Here is a 21,633-nt window from a genome sequence, read left to right as displayed (position 1 = left end):
ATTGGGCACTGTGGTGTCCCCGTCATTTGTCTTCTGTGTCAGTGGTCTTATTGTATTTGTGATGTATTGAATCGCCACTGTAGAGACTATACTTCTTCAGAGCGTCTTGGTCCCTGACATGAAGTGTTATAACCTCCGTGCCACAGTAATAAGAGCCTGATAGGAGAAACATTCAGACCTACACGTGCATTAGAAGAGAATTATATAACAGCCTGGGTTGGAGGTGTTGAGCTATCTGCTATCATACTTCTCCATTCCTCACATTATTCTGCTGACCAAAGGGAACTTGGGCCAGTCGGCTGTTCCAGAGTCCCACATGGAATTGTTTAATTTTCACCACTCGGCTCCAATTATCCCGACAGCTGACACATCCAAAGTGGGAGGCTGTTCCAGGGGAGGCTCTGAGATGTTCCAGGGGAGGCTCTGAGATGTTTCAGGGGAGGCGTGAAACGTGAAAAATGTGTTATTACGGTGGTTATCAGACGATCACATAGAATAACCGAAACGTTTTGTGGGAATTTAACTGTTTCCCCCACTTTAGTCTGAAACAGTTAAAACACTAGAATGATTTTTGCGTGGGAAGGTCACCCAGACCAAGTCAAGCCCCCTATACCCACTTGGGCCCCTGTTTGTCCACTTCCCCCAGAGTGGACCATCGACTTTATTTGAGACAGTAATTATCTAATGGATGTGCTTTCTAATGTGTTCAACATTACATAATAGAATGTCCTATGTTCGTGACATGCCCCCCCATCCCCGTCCCCGCCCCCCCTCCCTCACTCACATCCCTTCCCAGGCCAGATTGAATCTGACGTTTAGAGCGACGAGGAAATTGACAGATTACTGACTCTCCCTCTCTCTCTCTCCCTCTCTCTCTCTCTCTCTCTCTCTCTCTCTCTCTCTCTCTCTCTCTCTCTCTCTCTCTCTCTCACTCTCTCTCTCTGTCTCTCTGTCGCCGGAGGATAGACGGCGGCAGCAGCTTCGGATCGGCTGGTTGTTGCGGTCGGACCGGTACTTTGCCTCGGTGCGCTCTGCTCGTGCGCTCCTGGACGCGGAGGAATTGGGGACATGACCATGGGGCCACCATCTCCATCTCCATCTCCATCACCTCCAGCAGCGTCAGCACCACACTTTACTTCCTTCTCGGCAGCGCCGGATCGCGAGGAGAGTGCGCCGAAATAAAACTCCGTGGCTTCTTTGGTCGTCGATTTTTTCATTCCGGGAAACTTTTATTTCCTTTTTTTTTCCCCTCCTGAATTCTTTCTCTCAAAGCGCGCGGTATGGAGATCTCAACTTTCCTGGCGAGTCTCGCCCTGCTCTTCGTCGGAGGGGATATTTTCACCTGGTGAGATCAGCTTTACCTTTTACCTCTTGCAATGGTGGATGAAAAGTTGGATAAAGCCTTAATATTAAGTCTGACCAAAAGAGCTAGAATTTATGATGACAGCACTAAAATACCTAAACCAATAAACAACCATTACCACCACTTATTATAGCCTACTTTAAAAATTTAAAGCATGAATTAAAGCTAAAATACTGCCAGTTGATCCCCCTCGCTAGTCTCCCACGTATTCATATTAATGTACAGATAAGTACAGCTGAGTGAGTTGTATTCATGTGGCTTTGCCCTCTACACACCTTCCACACCCTCAACCTGAAGTCTGCTCTCTCCTCTGCTTCACCTCCGGGCACATGGAGGACCTGATGACACTATTTGCATAATGCATATGCATAGATATATGTTGCCTTTCATGGAGATGAATGCGAGGTGAGGTGAGAGTGGGTGTGCAACGTCACCCGCCTCCAGGCAGGCCTGCTGGATCAGGGTCAGATGTCACCGTGATGCACGTGGCCTTTATAGGACGACCAGTACTGTATATCTAAACAGAGCAGCCCCTCTGCTATATAAACACGGATAGAAGCCCAGTTTGGAGAGTTTAAGGAAAGGGAGGGGGTCAAACAGATGCCATCACACATACGCCACCTCCTGTTTAGTGCTCATAAAATGAGGAGAACGACTCCATCACATCCAATAGTGGACTTCGAGTGAGGTGAGAATTGTGGGTAAAATGAAAAAGAGAATTGAATCCAACCGTGACCTCCGATTGTCAATATTGATATAAATAATATAATAAATGACCTTCTTGAACAGCTGTCTTGAATACAAAACAGGCTGCTCTTGTCAGCGGGGTAAAGCAAGTGTTTCCAAAGCAGATGGTGAGTTTCAGTGCTTTAACTTTATTTCGAATTATACCTTCATCTCGGTGCAGTTTCAAACGCTCTCATGCTCTCGTCCTTAAGCTGCATGCTGAGCCTCCCGATTTCCCCGAAGCCCCGTATTCTGGCAAGTGCCTCCGCTGAAAAGGTCAAAGGGTGAAGCTACTTCAGCTTTGGATGAAATTTGGGCGAAACACTTCTATTGTCCCTCTTGGCTGTCCACCAGCAGAGGGAGTAATAGCTGTTGTAATTGGATTTTCCTGCCTCTAGTCACTGCTGTTATTATTATTTTGTTCTCAGTACAATGCAGTGTAGGCTTTTTCTTGCACCTCATTACGTGTTAGCGCCCTCACACACACACACACACACACACACACACACACACACACACACACACACACACACACACACATTGCTGTTTTGCCTTCGGTGGTTGAAAGTTGCAAACTGCTTCCTTCCTTGTCTCCCAGCTCCGAACAGAACTACTCCAGTTCTCTTTTTTAGCTGAGCTTAGTTACGCCTCGCCACTTTTGCCGTGGCGTAGATTTCACAGCTTTTATCTTTCCAGCTGAAGTGTCACCCTTCACTTCACGGAAAAGTATTCACAGAAGCACGCACGACCCGACGATAAATGCTAGGTGCAGGACAGACAAGCATAAAAGGCGGCGATAAATAGAGTTGTCACACTAGATAATGCTCCAGTTAAATGTTCCTGGGTGCAGGGACTCGATTTCCTCGATTCTTTCCGTCACCCTTAACTTCCCCAAACATCTAATAGTGTAATATCTGCAGCAGAGAGAGCGAAGAGCCTTAGTAGTTGAGTGAAGTTTTTGGTGGCAGGTTTAGTTGGATTGTTAAGATAGGGATGATGATCTTCTATATTTTCCCTATTGACAACGAATCCTTTGAAAAGACCAAAATCTCAATATATCAACAGCAAGATGTTGTAACTACTTACAGTAGCAGCTGTACGGCTGAACTTAGTCCCCATCAAATGCATTATTTACCTCTGTTTCAATCATGTTTGCTAAAAACTACAATGGCCACCTCTTTTAGGAAATGCCTTAGCCTTTTTTTTTATTCAAGCAACCTATTGTTGACCTTGAAGAGTTAGTTATATCTTCAGTAGGTACCAATGGGCTGAGATGAATACATTGTTTGTTTAATGCCTTTTCTGAAATTACATATTTGCTTACTTTATATTAAACACTCAATATTTTACTGTAGGGTGTCAAATAACAACGCTTTGTTCTGACCCTCGGAAACCCGCCCACAATGAGCCCTTCGCCATCTTTATGAGACACACGTGAAGGCTTTTAATTAACCACAATGTAAACCCATCCACGTCATTATGCAATGCTCACGCGAGGTGATGTTATAGGTCCATATAAACAATATAATGCATTGAATTGTAGAATTGTTAGCAGAAAGTTCTGCACATTGTCTCAGACGCCACTTTTGTTGTTTCATTGCACAAACTTTTGAGGGCACTATAATGTATTCTTCTAATGAACTTTGAATTTGATGCACTATATAGTGAATAGGGGGAGATTTTGGACAAATGATGGGATTTTGTTATAGATATATGTAAATATAGAAAAACATCAACCTTCCATATCAGCAGATCTTTTTCAAGACAGACAGCTTGACCTGTTTGGCAAGAAAGCACCACTTTAACCAATGATATTAAAGGTTCTTAAGAATCAATTCATTATAATTGTTATATACTTACAGGTGTATACATGAAATATGACCTCAGCATTTAACTATGCTAAGCCTTTTTAGGAGAAGTGGCTCCGCTGTGAAGCAGCTGGGGAGCATTTGGGACACTTCAACAGGCGGACACTCAGTGCAGGAATTGAACCGCCAAATGTGTGGTATTATACAACATTCAGAGCATTAACACAGCATATAAAGGGTCATCGATAAAGTTGGAATAATTTGCAAATGTTTTTTTATAGCACCAAACAGATGTTATGCATGAATTAATTTCACCAGGGTGATTGTGACACATAATGAAATCATTGCACCTGGTCAAAATTGACGATACATTTAAATAGGAATAAATAGAGGATTGTGTCTGAAAACAAAATATTCCAACTTTATGTGCAACAGTGTATATAGAGTATTTGTTATGCAAAGGTACAATAGGTACAATGCAGAACTGCTTAGTATAATGTCAGCTTTGAAAATGGCCTATTGGTAGAATAAATCATGCTTCGAGCAAGAACAAACTGCCAACTGCACCTTTTTCTCTAACTAGCTCACTACTTTGACCATCCCTCCCTTGCAATACAGTATTTATAATTATAATATACATAATATATAATATACATTTGCTGACAGCAAAACTGAAAATAACCAAATTATAGATACCAATTAGTATCAGATGAGCTACAGTGGTTATAATAGCGGTTTCTAAATAAATAAGCATTTAATCAAATGACCTCAAACTAGCTGACACAAAAACAGGGTGTTATTCCAGGTGCTTGGTTTCTCTCGGCAACATATAATGAAGTCAAACTAGAAATCTCTCAGTCTGCTGTGGCTAAGACACAGAAAGTGGGAGGATTGCAGGTCAATAGGAGCTCTGCATGGGAGCTGGAGTTGTTGAACGCTATCAATTTCAGCATATTTTATCATCCAGTCCAAAAGTAGATACCAATTTGCAATATGGGCAGAAATGCTTTTTTTTGTGTATATGTGCAAACGTGGACATATTTGGCAGCGAGATGCGATGCAGCAGGATTTAATCCCGACGTTTCGTGATCTTTCTGGCCTGCCACACTTGTCCTTAAACAGCAAGTGACACGGTGCTCCTAACCAATCTGTATAAGAGGCTGAGTCAGCGGATAAATCTCTCCTACTGTCCGTAGAGTACATGTCCCAATAACACAGTGATTTGCTCATGTTCTGCTGGCTGCATGGACCGGCTGACGCTGCTCTTGCAGCAGGGCGAGGTGGTGCGGGGACACTTCAGTGCCATCGCTGAAAGCCTCCTACTCAATTTGACACAGCACATGTTATTCCAATTATTCCCTTGTCTAATCTGTTGAATATGCTCACAAGCATTCACGTTTGGATAATCAAATACATATTAATTCATTTGTTTGGGAATTTTACAGCCATCTGCAAATGGCATATTGGAGATACGACAGATAACACGTAAATAATGGAATCATATATTTGTTTTCACCGCGTTGGTAATGTCACAACATTGTAGTAATTATTGTGGCTGAAATAGTGACTCAATTTTAGGTTTTTTAGCAACTTGAGGGGCATTAATGAATATAATTGACATCGTATATGCTGATTCCACCATTTAATGTATATTAGATATGTCAGAGTTTGATGAAATATAACAAATAATTAAAGATTCAGTATTTTCCCATCAGAATGCAATTCCTGTAAGCCTGGTGAAGACTCTGATACCGCATTTATACCAAAATATTTGTTAATACAATTAAAAAGACCAAATCATTAAAGAGTGTAGCACTGCAACACTGCTTAGGAATAATATGAAATATAAAGGAGAACTCATCACATGTGCCCTGTCCCCAACAGCAGAAAAAACACAAATATGTTCACTTTACAATATGATATAAACAGAAGAGCAGCACATAAATGCACACATTTAAGAAGATGGCACGATGGGGAGTTTGATATCCTTTAACTTGATAAATGACCTTCAACAATTCAATAACATATTGTAACCACAAGTAACCAAAAACCAGCCACTTAGCAGCAAATGGACCTGTTACCTCTTCTGTTAACTAATATTATCTCCATGTTTTTGTGCTGTGAAACATATTTTCTGTATGATTTGCAGCTCATCCCATAACCACAATGCTGAAAGTAATAATTCAAATTTGAAAAAGCTCAGTTTTTCCTCTGAAATCAACTTTGAGCAAAGTCACCGACCTCAACTTTAGCCCTGCAGCATTTTCCACTCTGACAAGGAGAAACCTGCACTGAATTTATCAGTCAGGAACGGAGACTATCCTGTAACTGTGCTGAAGTGTCCTTGAGCAAGACGGTCCCGCGGCTACTGTTCTATAGCTGACCTCTGACCTGCCTGCAGAAAGAGGAAAGAACATTAGAAAAAGTGACAGTGAAGAGGAAGTCAACAAGTAAGACAGAGAAGATGTGTGGCACCAAGTCCTTCTTTTAGAGCTCGAATCAAATCACCTCACAAACAAGGAAAAGCTTAGCATCAATTCCAGAAGAGAGTCGATCCATCATGTTGTGAAAGGAGGATGTTCAGATTGTATTTAGTTATTCTTATTTAACCTTTATTTTAAGGATATTACCATTGAGAGTTCAAAATCTCTTTTTTGAGGGAGGAAAAAGCAGAACATTAAACTGTTATAACATCACAATTTCATCCAGTAACAGCATACTATTTATTATACTAAAATATTTAAAATAAATAAATACACACTGATATCCCGACTTATGGATCAAGCTCGAATAGTGCTGGATCCTACTTTTCCCATAATGCAACCAAGAGAATCTTTTCATTAGACTCCCTGTAATGACTATGTCCAATATATCCCAGATGACATCCTCAGGGTCTTTATCTGCTGATGCTGTTTGTTTACTTGACATATCTTCATTCCATCCGACTTGAATGGAAAGAAGTTTTGACACATTTTTGAAACCTATTACATATTTCCTATAGCACATTTATTTCAATCTTCTATCCAAGTCCTAATCCCCCACATCTCCTTACAACATTTCCCATTTTCCATGCAGCTTATAGCACATTCAATCTATGGCGAAAGAGAGAATGTAGTATAATAAATAGTATTTAATTCAATCAAATATGAAAGTATGTCCCTTCTTTTGATTCCATATTTAAATCTCTAAAAAGTGGAGTACGTCTGCAGTGCATAAAAAGATCTGTTTTCTGAATGAAAAGCAATCTATAATTTATTGTAACTTTCAGTTAATGCAGACACACACACACACACACACACACACACACACACACACACACACACACACGGACAAACTCAGTCGTACAAATGAAGCAGCTGCCTGTAGATACGCGCTCCTTATTTATGTTTCATTATGATTTATCCAAATGGATTTTGCAATGCGAGTCGTCTCAAATCGATGCCAATAAAGCAAATGAAACAGTGAGTGGATCAGAGGACGGGTGCTCTGCTCGTGCTCAGGTAACGAGCGGTGTCAGTGTACAAAAGTAATTAGGCTTGTTAGTGCGTGCTGCACATTGCGTTCCCAAAGAGACGCCATAAATTTGAGCGAGGGCTCCTGCTCCTTGTCTTTCCTCTTCCCATCTGTTTAACGTTAGCTCGTAAACAGACGGGTGCAGATCCAGGGCCTCGGGAGACACGTCTGATGAAAGTGAAATGCAGGAGGGAAGAGGAGCGTCTGGAAATATCCTCTCTCCACTGTTTGTCATGGATGGAGGGGTGAGAAAATAGAGTGGCGAATGTTTAGTGGATCTCCACGCTCAACCCCTCACATGTCTTTTAACACAGTTCACTGTTTTTCAGGCTAAGGACTCCAAGGCTTATAGTGACCCCCTATTACATATGGTATTTTTGTGTTACTTATTAAACCGGGCCAATGATAACGTGTAGTGCAGCCTATAAAAGACGCCAGATATAAAAGTACTTTGCAATGATGTATGTATAATTGTTGAAAGATTCATATATTTACAGAACATAATATTTTAATTCTATATTGGCATTTCTACGTCACAATTTCACCTCATAACAGTGAATAAATAGGGAGATTTATATTTGCTTAATATAGGTTGTATTCATGTTCATGTGTATTTTGGGACATATTTACATTTTTGGAAGAAATAAAGTTTGGGATTAAATCATTCCAGGGACCCCCTGCAGTAACTCTGCGGACCCCCTAGGGGTCACGAACCCCCTGTTGAAGAGCTGTTTTAACAGCATGTACATTCATATTTCTTTCCCATCGGGGAGCTGCGTAAAAATGCAAATTCAGGTCAGCAAATCAAGAATATTTTCACATTTTTAGTTTACAGAGTCAGAACTTAAATACATGTCCATTTTGCTGGTTTTGATAAAAATAATAATAATAATAATTAAATGCATGTGAAACCATCTCGTCCTAGAATAATGGTGTGAAACGTGGTAATGTCGGGGAGTGTAAACTTCCTGGGAATGAGTCTGAAGTTCTGGTCAGATTCGTTAGCAGACACAAAGTCTCATCCCTCCGTGCAAGGAGGCCCTCCTGACCTTGGCCTGTAAATGTATTTCTTGAAGGAAAAGCTCTTCATATCCATATTTAGAACGTTCCAATTAGTGGAGAAATGCAGGAGTCACACAGTGATTAATTAATTCTCTCAGTGCTCCCATTTCTTTCAGACATGACAGTGATTTCCAGACTAAAAATACATCTGCCACTGCAAGATGGAGTCTCTAGGGAAATGTCAGTGATGTGGCAGAAATAGTCTTTTTTTATTTTTAACAATTTGTGTAGAGGAGCAGCTAATTGTTGCATGTTGTTTTGCTGCGGACACTTACGCGGCTGTGGGTGTAACGCTTTGCTCTCTAGGAAGTCCACTTTCCTTCAAATGCCAGCCTTATTTCAAAGGTCACTGATTGGCTTTTCATTGTTGGTCAATAATGACGCATTCGATCTAGCCCCCATACGGTCATTCTCCCCGTTGATGCCGCCGCCACCAGCCTTTGTGTCTTTGAATGCCAGCGAAACCTTTCATTTTAATCAATTTGTTTGTCGCACGTCAGTCGGCTCTTTTAACTCTAGATGGCAGTTTAGCTTCTAAAATGTGATTCTTGTACCACCCCTTCCATGAAAACCTCTATGGATACAGCTTTGCCTCCTGACAGCATAGTGTCTCTCATGATGGTGTAACTGACCTGGCTCAAATGCATGAAGGCCCACACACACTCTATATCTGCATCTGTTCACAGGCTCTGTTTGAGGATGCAAAGCCGCCACCTGGTGGTGTCTGAGCTGTGCTGCTCTTGTTAAATCCAACACCCAGGCAGTTGTCTGTCAGAACAGACCCCGGGCCCTCCAACGGCCCCCGAGGGCTCCAGGGGCCTTGTTTTATGAGAGAAAATAGTTTTGATTTCACTTTTATTCCCCTCTTGACAGCCTAGAGGAATGAAAAGAGCAAAAGGACTGCTTGAATCGATGCGTCACTGCCCGCCGAGACGGCGATGTAATAAGGTGCTCACTTAAAAGCCTTATTAAATGGGGATTTGTAGTCTAATGAGAACCTTTTTCTTTAATAAAAATGTCCTGAGGCACAGCATGGTGTTCAGTCTGAACAGTGTGAAACCTGACAATGGTAGATTCGGATCGGGCTCCTTGTGGACAAACGCACATGGTGGAGACACAAATGAATGAAAATATGCCAACCGGGCTTCAACCAATGTGCCTTTTATATGCTTAATACAGATTACAAGTATTTGAGAGGATACAGCTGATGGCTGGCATTTTGTCTTACATTCAGTATCATTTAATCAAATCCATGAAACAAATCCACAACACATAATCATTCATAATTTAACATTTTCATTACATTTATTGGAGAGCACATCCATTGCACTTACTATGATTTATGGATGTATAAAAATACAGCGCTTGGTATCATTTATTAAATAAATTAAAACACAGTCTCAATAAAAAAAAGAGGGCATAAATAAAACAGAGCAAAGAGGCTGCTTCATCCCTCTTAAATCTCTTTAAATATTTAGATGTACACATTTCTTCTTATTGTTGCTTAAGAGACATGACAAGTCATTTCCTAGCTCGATAATAAATAATTCAGGAATTTGCAGTATATGGCAGAAACACATACATATGTTGTATTTTCTCATTTCCATGATATAACATTGCTTCTAACTTAATATTTGCCTGATGATCACAATAATCGTCAACAATCAAAGAATAAAAACATGTTGTCGTGTCACATGTGTTCTAAAAATCTACAAATAAAAACACATTCAATCTTACATTTTGTTATTTCCCTTTTATATGAATTATATCACCCTCTTAACCCTGTGCATGCTCTTAAATTTAATATTAATGCTTTAGCTTAATCTTGTAAAAAGAGCTGCTGATGGTGACGAACCCACTGCAGACTATCACTTAGCAACGAGCTTGGAAAGATATTCCCTTCAGGAGCGAATACTTGACTTCTACCCGTCATGAAGACAGAAACACGACCCCAAATGAATGCTGATGTTGCTCTCTGTCTGCTGGATGTGCAGATATGTAACTAACAAATTTACTAAAAAGTCTTTACACGGAGACAATATGTCACTGTTGTGTTAACGGTGAGTTCTGCTGCCCCCAAATGGTAAAAAGGCAATAATGCAGCTCTAAAAATGTAATAATTCAACATAAAAGGCTTTGACTTTGAATGCCTCACCAAACTGAAAAAGTCCCGCCCCCTTCGTTCCTCTAGTCAAAGACACTCCCCCAAAACGCCAAACGAGTGCTCCAGATCATTGACAGACAGGCAGGACGTCCAATTACTTTCTCTGGCCCGACTTCTTTGATTGGACGGGGTTTTTACAGTCCTGACACGGCCGCAGATGACATTTTTTAAAAGTTTTTCATGTCAGAGCATTTCATTTATTCATTGCTATCGGTATGCTACGAGGATTTCAAGAAATGTAACAGAAAGTGTTTCTGAATAGAATCACCTACTCAACCTTTAAGATGAGGTCACGCAGGTGCCTGACCCCTTTTCATCACAGCAACGTCTAACGCCTTTTCTTCCAACAGTAATCACTAAGGCTCTGCCAGACTTTTCCCCGTGAACACACGGCGTTGCTGGGACGACCGCTGAAGACTGCTGTGTTTGCTGTTTGTCTCCTTTAGGGCCATGCTGAGTGACATTGGGGACTATGTAGGTACAGACATTGAAATATCCTGGTTACCTAATCTGGATGAGTTAATGAAGGGCTATGCCAGAAATTTTCGCCCTGGGATAGGAGGTGAGTACGAGATCTGCTGCTCGTGGCGTTGGGTTGCATTTCACCCACCTCGCATTTACAGCCATCCTTAGCATCACCCAAACCCTCAGGTTACAGCAACATGGGCGTTACATCATTTTCATCTGTCCGATTCCATCATCCTGAGAGGTCAAAACTGTATTTCATGTAAATACCTGCTTTGACTCTTCAGTTAGGTGAAGCATTTGTTACGGATATACAAAAAAATGTTGAGGGAGACAGGCAGTGCAAACAATCTGCAGAGAGTTTGCTAAGAATGGCTGCAAGATGTGAAACATCCAATGACCACGGCGATAGATTTCTCAATCTCACAGCTTAACTCAGCCGAGCAAAGGTGAAAATGTGGAGCAGCAGCATCGCCGTCGCCCCGCGCCCCCACACAGACCATCATAACACAGACATCGTGTGGTGACTGCATTCCCATTGATGTGACGCTGTGGCGGGGAAAGCTAGAGGAAGGGCTGCTAGTGACCACTGAGGAATCATGTGTGTGATTGTGTTAAGTCCCTTCATTCAACATCACATCCCACAGCCGTTCAGCGCGGAGTTACGTTTGTGTCACGGAATCATCAAATGACTATGAAACTTAAAAGAACTTTAAAAGGGATTCATAAATATGTTTCAGTTCTTGAAATTGAGACAATACTCACAAATATGACATCAAGAGAATCCACATGAGTGAGGTGATGATATTTGTGATTCACAAGACTGAAACATGTCAAAAATACTGTAAATGTATGGTATTTTGGATTTTTCTAAATGGAAAACCATATTTGTGGACGTTATTGGCATAAGGCACTGATCACATTTGTGAGTCTCATCGTTTTTGCGTAATATTCATGTTATATTGATGTTTTATGACACAAAATGAATGTCACATTAACATTACATGGTAGACTCTTCAATGGCAAATGTTCTATTGTATTGCACTGTGTGTATTACAAATGCATTATTGACATGTGCAGAACCACTGGAGGATACGACGTAAAACATGCTTGCCATTGCATCACATGGCGCCCTCTAAACAGGCTGACCTTGGCATGCCATAAACCTGCCACTGTAAATCACCTCACACTATACATCCAGTGTATGGCTGACGGAACAGAGTATCATCTGCTAGAAATCGTTATGGGATGGTGTTGAATGGTGGGGAATGGTTATGTATGATTCCTTAATGTTCAGTATAAATAGCCTCTCTGCTCTGCATCAGTGAGCTCCCCTGTAGTTTCTGCCCTCTAGCATCCGATCACAGAGTCACAGTCAAAGTGTGTGTGTGTGTGTGTGTGTGTGTGTGTGTGTGTGTGTGTGTGTGTGTGTGTGTGTGTGTGTGTGTGTGTGTGTGTGTGTGTGTGTGTGTGTGTGAATGCTGGCAGAAGCTCACTCTGTGCGAGTCCATGAAAGCCCAGCACTGTTTCTGAATGCCCACAATGTGATGTGCCACTTAGTGTGGTTAAACTGGATAATGTTTAATCTCTATGCTCTGTAGGAGCGTGGGAGGATGGCGGTAGGTGGGAGGGAAACAGATGGGAGAAGGAGCGCTGAAGGGGAGGGATTGATGGGTTCAGAACGAGCAGGGGTGGTGTGTGTGTTTGTGTGTGTGTGTGTGTGTTTGTGGGTTTGCTTTCTTTTCTCACTTCTGCCCCCGCAGGTCCACCGGTGAACGTGTCCATGGCTATTGAAGTGGCCAGCATCGACCACATTTCAGAAGCCAACATGGTAAAGTACACGCTCACTTCTCTCCTTCCTTGCCACACACATTCTCTACCATCCTTCAACTTCACTTTTGGGGCACAGATCAAAGATTTTACCATTTGCATAATCCTGATTTATCCTACTTGAGGGTTTGAAAGTACTCAGCTTGAACATGTGTGACACATTGGCTTGAGTTGTGAGATAATTTGATACTTTCAGGGATTTCTGTAGCGTAAGAACCACATCTAGTAGATGCACTCTGTGGCCCTGATTCTTTCACAGACCAATACATCTTTTTCTTGCTTCAACAGTTACAAAGCTATAAAATCAACGTTCCTATAAAGGCTCAATTCTGGAACCAGGCAACAAAAACCCTTTAATGACATATTCTAAGTTGCAACTTAATGCACAGTGTGATTCAAGCTGGGAAAATAATCAGAAAGAGAGAAATACATAATTGGATTAAAAAAATGGTGGTCTACCAATTCATTTTAAATGAGGTGATATTATGAGACCTAGTGTATTTCCCCCACACTGCAGTATCCAACAGGGTACTCCAACAATTTAGCTTTACGCTCCCGTTAAGGTGTTGAAATTATGATAGTTTTCAAAAGAAAGTAGTCAAAACTGACACAGCAGATGCCGAGATATTCAGACATTTTTATGATTCAAGCCCCAATACACTGAATCCTACATTTCCCATAATGCATTTTCCCCTCTGATTTGACAAAAACTAGAAAAGCGAAGCCGATGTGGAAGTGCCTTAAGCTGACATTAATTCTAATGGCCAACAGAGGGCGACGTCTCTTGTTGCATAGAAGTCTTGACAATGACCCTATTTCTCACTTGATTTATTTTCTCAGAAAACATCGTAAACATGAGTTTATGCTCTAAATCGTGAGTTACAAGTCTTCTTCTATATAATAGATGCTCATTTCGTAAATGATGGTCCCATTTAGAGTAAAATGGACGTTAAAGCAGGGTATGCTTCAGGGCGTGGCTGCGTTGTGACTGACAGGTCACTACCACTGATCTTACAACTTTAATCCTTTCACAGTGTGTTTCCGCTTCATGAAAGTTCATTAAAAATCCACCCTGTTATATCACTTCTGCTTCCAAAAAACAAGATGGCGATGGCTAAAATGTATAACTCGAGGCTTCAAATCCACTTCTTATATATAGTCGAAGCTAGAGCCACAAAAGACATCATTCAAGTAGAACTGCTCATAAACTGATCTTCATGTTTTACCAGGCGGAGTTCCACTTTAAGCAAAAAAGTGAGTTTTGAAATAAAATGTCCCCCCCTTTCTTCCCTATAGCATTCAAGGTGTTTCTCCAGCGTTTTGAGTTTGCCTCCCCATGCCTGTGACTCAGCCTTTATGTTCTTGGCAGGATTACACCATGACCGTGTTCCTGCGGCAGAGCTGGCACGATGACCGCCTGTCCTACAATCACACCAACAAGACGCTGGGGTTGGACAGTCGATTCGTGGACAAGCTGTGGCTACCCGACACCTTCATCGTCAACGCCAAGTCCGCCTGGTTCCACGATGTCACCGTGGAGAACAAGCTGATCCGCCTGCAGCCCAACGGAGTCATCCTATACAGCAGCCGGTATGAGCCGACAGATTCTTGTCAGACAACACCACCAGTGGGACATTATGTATTGGGGTTCTATGATGCTGTCCTTTACTTTATATGAGAAAGTCCTTCAGATTTTCTAGGCTTGTTTTCATCTCATATCCTTCAGACACTTCAGACATTCGAGCTCACAGACATCTTTTCATTTTCGTCTTTGGGAAGGAAAATCCTTCATGGTCCATACCATGATCTGAGTGTAAATGCTTTTCTCTGTGGTTCACGGGCTTAAAAAAAAAAGCCTCTGATATTGTCTGATGTGCTTGTACAGGGCTGATGCAAGGAGATGGGGGAGGTAGAGTAATCAAAGGAGCGAAACTGGATAGCCGTGTTTCCATTCACATATTTGTATGCACGTTTTGAAGTACGCATTAAAGGAGCTGTATGAAAACGGCCACATTCAACCGAACCTCCACAGTTGTGCAAAAAAAGCAAATAAAGTATTGAGCTCCTTCTCATCATCAGCGGGCACAGTTCTCAGCTAACAATCGGAAACATGCATCACAGGAAAGAAACATAAAGATATAACCCGTATGTTTTAGACATAACTCTGATGAAATGTTTATGGCGTTACGACTGTGATGCTTTGTTCCTAGGATCACTTCCACAGTGGCGTGTGACATGGACCTGACCAAGTATCCCATGGATGAACAGGAGTGCATGCTGGATCTAGAAAGCTGTAAGTCGGGATTCACATGACAGTGACAAGTAGACAAGTAGTCACTGTGATGTTTTGTTCGCCGTTTTGTCGATCGCCATTTTGGCCATTGCCAAAAATGTCACAAGAGGGGAGAGCTGCGTAAAACTGAACACTAAATAAGACATTTTAGGCGACCAAAACAAATCACTGTAAAAGGCTTAAAGCCGTAAGACGAAAACACACAACTCCGTGGTAGCAGCCTGTCAATCACAAGGTAGCCGCGCCCCTAAAGCATGCTTTATCGTTTACCTTATTTATTTGACTCGACCATCATTTATAAAATTAACATCATGCTGCATTGGAGAAGACTTGAAACTAGTCAAGTGAGAAGTAACTTCATTTTCTCACAGATTTCTATACAATCTGACTTATTTTTGCAACCAGAGGAGTCGCCCCCTGCTGGCCAGTAGAGAGAATGCGAGTTTGAGGGCACTTTAGCGTTTGCTTCATTCACAGATCTTTCGAGCTTTACGCAGTACTACCAATACACTCACATTACTACGTCTTTGTAGGTTGGACTAATAAAATACCGTCTGTTTCTTTCTCCATTCTAGATGGCTACTCCTCAGAGGACATTGTGTACCACTGGTCGGATAGTCAGAAACACATCCACGGCCTGGACAAACTGGAGCTCTCCCAGTTCACCATCACAGACTATCGGTTTGTCACTGAGATGATGAACTTCAAATCTGGTGAGCAACCATCTTGTTTTCCCTGTTATCAACGTTTGCCCCAGTAGAGGCTGTTTGAAAGCCTCTTGCATGTGGGTGAGTTTTGGGGATTTGGCTTGCCTCTTTGTGTTGGAAGACTCAGATTCTTTTTGAAGCAGGTTTTGGCAAGTTCTTTCTTTTCTTTTTCCTTTTTTTTTGAACTTGAGGCAATTCTGCAGTTATATTCTATGCATAGAAGGAATGAATCAAGTCAGGCTTGCTGCTGAGCCAGGCAGGAGGTTATGGAGATGATAAGAGATGCTGCTGGGAAAATGTAGTTTGCAACGCTTCTTTTATGACTTGCATCTTGAAGCGTTGCCACCAGGGTTACAAGCGAGCAGATAGACATTCTATATGAACAGTAAAGCAATTAAACGTGCGTGTCTGTTTTCTGCTTCCCAGCGGGACGATTTCCGAGGCTCAGCCTTCGCTTCGAGCTGAGGCGCAATCGAGGCGTCTACATCATCCAGTCGTACATGCCTTCGATATTACTGGTTGCTATGTCCTGGGTGTCCTTTTGGATCAGCCAATCAGCAGTCCCTGCTCGAGTTTCCTTAGGTTGGTATTATTTTTTGGCTCAGTCTGTTTTAATTTAAAGGTGGAACTTAAAGTTGGTGTTAATTCATCCAGGCGGCAACATCTGAATCTGAAAAGTGAAGCCAAGAGCCTTAAACTTGCAATCTCTCTACTGGACATTAGGGGGTGACTTTAACTGATTGCAAAAAGAAGTTCAATTGCATGGAACTGTATGAGAAAATGTCCCTACTTCTGACTTGATTTATTATCTCATTAATAATTGTAAACACAAGTTAATGGTCTCAATCGCTGTTTTCAAGTGTCCTCAATACATATTTAGATATATATTCATTTTGTAATTTATGGTCCCATTTACAGTGAAATTTATAAAAAAAAAGGTTGTGCTTTCGGGCGTGGCTACCTTGTGATTGACAGGTCACTTACCAGTGCAATTAGCTACCAAGATTAACAGTCGTTAAAGTCATTTTGGTAGCAGCTGTAAAGTTTAACTCAAACTATAGAGGATAACTTTGTTAACAGTTACAAATGTAAAGTGCATCCTGGCATTGGCATCAGAAGTCAAAATGGTTTGTACTTTAGGATTTCATGGCAAACTAGTTCGGTAATGAGAGGTTTTGTTGAAAAAGTGGCCTTTTTATCCTGAAGTCTGCGTTCGAGCACGGCTAAACCCCAACCTGAACTTCCACAGGGATCACGACCGTTCTCACCATGACCACGCTGATGGTGAGCGCCCGCTCATCCCTGCCCCGGGCGTCAGCCATCAAGGCGTTGGACGTCTACTTCTGGATCTGTTACGTGTTTGTGTTTGCGGCGCTCATCGAATACGCCTTCGCTCACTACAACGCTGACTACCGACTCAAAGAGAAGGCCAAGGTGAAGGCCAACAAGCTCAGCTCCGAGGTGAGACAATCATCGCTGTCGTGTTCTCCCATCAGCAGAGAACAATGTAGAGCTTTAGAGCGGCTGGTGGGGGGGTGTTGCCAGTAATGAGCACGCCTTTCAAACATAGACCTGGGACGGGCTTCAAACTCTGATGTTGACAAGCACCCATCCCACTGACCTTCAGCAAGACAAAGAATCTCTGTAGAGCATAATGGGGAAGTAGAAGATTCCCTTCAGGGAGGGAAAGTGATTCTCATTATATTGTCCGATTGCTCTGCTGTTGATATACGTCTTACTGAGGCATGCCTTTAGATTGGGACACGCTGACTTGATGGTGTTTTTTTGGGGGGGAAATTGAACAATAAAATCTCATAAAAAGAATAGTAAGCAAAAAGCTGTTTATATGCTGGCAGCCACAAGATAAATGAGGATGAAGAGATGAAAAGATGAGGGTGACATTGAATCTCGGCGTGATTGAAAATGTTGATTTTCCATCAGAATAAAACTACAGTTACTGTAAAAAATGATATAATAAACCCAGAGATGGAATAGAACTAACCACATTTACTCAATACAATGTTGAGGTATTTGTACTTTACTTGACTCTTCTCTTTTCATGCCACTTGTGCTTTTTACTCCACTATATTTATCTGACAGCTTTATTACTTGTTGAAGTACAATTTTTTTTAAAAGAGAACATTAACAATGTGTCTTTAAAAGTCTTTTCATCTTTTACAAAAACGTTCCTTTATTTATTCTAATCATTTTAAAGTATTTTTTTTAAATATTTTTAAAATTTTATTGTTGCTGTTGGTCCGACAAAACAAACGTGAAGATATCACTAATTGTAATTTCTCACTATATACCAGTAGAATCCTGCTTTTACATAAATGCATTAGTAAGTACATTTTCTGTTACCTTTTTTTTATTGCAGGACTTCTACTTGTAAGAAGGTACTTTTACAGCATTAGTATTTTTTTTACTTCAGTAAAGGATCTGGAAACTTTGTCCACCACTGAATTAACCATATTTCATAATCATTATCAAAACATCTTGGGATTTTTAATGAGGAATATAGTTGGAGACACAATATTCAAATTGCAAAACCTGCATTTTTCCTCGTCCACCAGGGGGAAGATGGGCTAACCGTCACTTTTGTCAGATTGATCAATCTGATATTTGAAAACTCTTAAAGCCTCAGAGAATGCTGACGCTCCTCTCTTTGTCTCCCTACAGTCCATCGTGAAGAACGGCAAACAGGCTATGGTTCTGTTTTCCCTGTCGGTCACCGGCATGAACCAGGGCGTCATGATCTCCAACCGCCATGGGCGACCACAGCGCTCCAGCAGCGAAATCCCCGGCGAGGGCGGCAGCGAGGAGTCCGAGCCGAGGAGGAGGAGATCCAGGCAGACGGAGGAGAGCACGGAGGAGAAGAAGTGCTGTTCCAAGTGCGTCTGCAAGCCCATTGACGCCGACACCATCGACATCTACGCCAGGGCCGTGTTCCCTTTCACCTTCGCCGTGGTGAACGTGATCTACTGGGTGGCCTACACCATGTGAGGAGGAGACAACCAGTCTGTGTGAACGGCTGCCAACCAGAGCTGTATATAAGGAACTGCTGGAGATGCGTCACTTCAATGCTGGCAGACCGGTGCAGCTGAAATACACTGCAGGCCTCAGTAATATAATAAAATAAATAAATACACGGCCTGTGAAATATGGTAATTAATGGATAAAAGTGTTAACAGGACTTCATATATTTAAACACAAATACGGGAATGATCGAGGCGAAGGACCATGTTGCCTGTTGAAGGTTCACATGCACAGTAAATGCAGTTTTAGCCAACAATCTAGATTTCCACATATCATGCTGTAATACGAACTCGACTCGGGACACTACAGCAACAAAGTGCACATCTTGTAAACACAAATAAGCACAGTTGGCTTTCACTAACTCAAAGCAACAATCTGGAGCCAAGCGCCTGTTATCTCGGAAAAGCAAGAAAAAAGCGCCGCCCGAACTTAGAGGATAACAAGATGAGGTGTTCTACTGTTCTGCATGGCTGATAACTCACTCGCCCTCTTCCCGCACCATTGCCCCCGCCCTTCCTCTCTCTTCCTCTCCCTCCTTTGGCCCTCCACCCGTTTTTCTTTTCAATTCATTTTCAATTCAGGACACCGTCTGGGGTGTCTTATCTCCTTCTGCCAGTTCTGCCTGTTTCCTCACCATTAAAGGACTTCATCCACTACAGTACCTGTGAGTGTCTCTCTCTCTCTCTCTCTCTCTCTCTCTCTCTCTCTCTCTCTCTCTCCCTTCAAATGGTCACTCCAACCTGGAATCCCAATGGTTGCTGGTTTGTGATTAAAAGAAAAATTAAATGCTGATTTGTCTTCTGGGAGATGAAAATGTGTCCATGCAAAACATATTATTTAAAAAATAAATGCTAACAAAAATAAATTAATAATTGACTTGTGTGTCCAACTAACAAAAGGGTCAAGAATTGTGCTTTATGAATAATTTTGGTCTCTTGTCTGTCTGAACTTGTAATTTTTGAGTTAGGGATGAGAAAAGCACCGCTGCTTCCCAGTCAAAGGATGACCCAGTTTCCATATTAGATTCAACATCACAGTATCGCCTCTATGATAATCACTGGCCTCTTTGAGGTTTAAGGAAGTATTGTTAGCAAAGTAATTAGAAGTTAAACAAAGTTTGAGACTCTAAAGCTACATCCACCAGAAATACGCACGGCATATAATTATTCTCTTTTCAGAAGCCAAAATGTAGAAGATGTATTCTCTGATGACTGAAGATAAACCTCATGGCAAACTGTAGGTCAGATAGCTCCTGTTTACGAGGGGGTCAGAGTGTCACCAAAGACATGAGGATTCATCACTGGGGAACATTAATATTCACAATATAGTATATAGTATATATTTATCCAACATCAGTGCATGACAACTACAGCATGGTATAGTTAAGGTTAGGGACAGATGGCTGGTTTACAGCATCCCTCATAATGACATAATGCTACATGTAGCCTCTTTCCACCGCACATGTTCATAATTTCTGCCTCCGTACACAAAGGGATCAATACTTTATGTTCTGAAGTTCATCACTGCAACATTGTTCACTTTTCCTGAATGAACTTGGGCTGAATATTCATACTAAAATGAATAGAAATCTAGCCTGTGTGTCTCATTCCTAAAATATGTTCAGACTGATTGTAAAGCAAATCTTTCCCTTATTTTTGCATTATTTATATGATATAACGTTCCATATCTAGTTACCACAAACAGTCAGTGTACTAAGTGCTCAAGCTCATACACGCCAGCTCTCTGTGTGGAGTAGATTGTGTCGATGTGACAGCTCACAGCCAGACTATGTCTGAGCTTAAAACACTTTTTCTGTAATTCCTCTCAACATCCCTCTCCTTGTCTCAGTGTGTTCATACACTGGAGTCATAATGCCTCAAGATAAAATGTGAAACATTATCCGGCCTCACTGACACGTCTTCGCTTCAATGCACACCACACAGAACAAATACTGCGCCTGGAAGACCCGATCAGTCTGAACCACCTTAAAGCTAAAGGTAACACCGGAGGAATACCTGAGAGCCGTTTTCTCCGAGCATTTGAGTTATTGATTGCTGTTGGGATGGAATGAGAATTTAAACAAGTATGACAGTAAGTGTTTTTGAAGAAGAACCCCAACACGAGCCATAATCAATATTTTACAATCATAATTATTAATAACCACATAATCACACCCCTGACTCTTCTGTCTTTACTGCCTTTCAGCTCGTTGTTTTGGTTTTACCGTCCACAAAAATCAGCGTCACTCCTCAGCTTGTATCTTTACCTTTTGGGCAAACAAAGCTCTGATAAACTCTGTAAAACACTGTGATGCATCAAACAGCAGACGGACATAGCGACGATAGCACACGCTCCCATAGTGACGGCTCAGAGGGCCCCACGGCGTCTCCAGGCCCTCTTGTTGCTCCATGTTTTTGTGAGCGCGAAGACCGGAGAGCGCCGCTGTTATCAGGGCAAGCAGCACAGGCATGGGTGGGATCGGGGCAGGGCCCGGCGCTCTCTGAACAGGGAGCGCAACAGGCCAGCTTCTCCCAGGGAGATAACTTTGTTCTGGGCCAGGAGAGATGACATCATGATGAATGGCTATGAAGATGTGGGCGCAAGGGTGGGGGGCAGGAAACCTTATCTCCTACACTGGCACCGAGGGGACGGAGACACTCACATAC

The 21,633-nt window shown here is 41.9% G+C and overlaps 1 protein-coding gene across 1 annotated transcript; it reads left to right on the top strand.

Moving 5' to 3' along the window:
• Window positions 1-953: 953 nt before the first annotated feature.
• Window positions 954-19,685, top strand: gabrd (gamma-aminobutyric acid type A receptor subunit delta). The gene is made up of 9 exons (XM_084016325.1): window positions 954-1,345; window positions 11,083-11,198; window positions 12,865-12,932; window positions 14,301-14,521; window positions 15,142-15,224; window positions 15,800-15,937; window positions 16,358-16,513; window positions 17,181-17,392; window positions 18,611-19,685. The coding sequence occupies exons 1-9, from the start codon at window positions 1,281-1,283 to the stop codon at window positions 18,932-18,934; spliced, it is 1,383 nt and encodes a 460-aa protein (XP_083872451.1). The 5' UTR covers window positions 954-1,280; the 3' UTR covers window positions 18,935-19,685.
• Window positions 19,686-21,633: the final 1,948 nt, after the last annotated feature.

The sequence above is a fragment of the Eutrigla gurnardus genome, assembly GCF_963514095.1.
Source record: "Eutrigla gurnardus genome assembly, chromosome: 8".
Taxonomy (NCBI): domain Eukaryota; kingdom Metazoa; phylum Chordata; class Actinopteri; order Perciformes; family Triglidae; genus Eutrigla; species Eutrigla gurnardus.
Note: the sequence above shows the minus strand (reverse complement) of the source record. Positions and strands in the feature narration are given on the sequence as shown.

What these genes read in the sequence shown, in the direction of transcription:
- gabrd (XM_084016325.1), top strand. Translation starts at nt 1,281, where the DNA reads ATGGAGATCTCAACTTTCCTGGCGAGTCTCGCCCTGCTCTTCGTCGGA. An exon ending in TTTTCGCCCTGGGATAGGAG is followed by an intron (nt 11,199 to 12,864) that starts GTGAGTACGAGA and finishes CTGCCCCCGCAG; the next exon opens with GTCCACCGGTGAACGTGTCC. An exon ending in ACATTTCAGAAGCCAACATG is followed by an intron (nt 12,933 to 14,300) that starts GTAAAGTACACG and finishes TGTTCTTGGCAG; the next exon opens with GATTACACCATGACCGTGTT.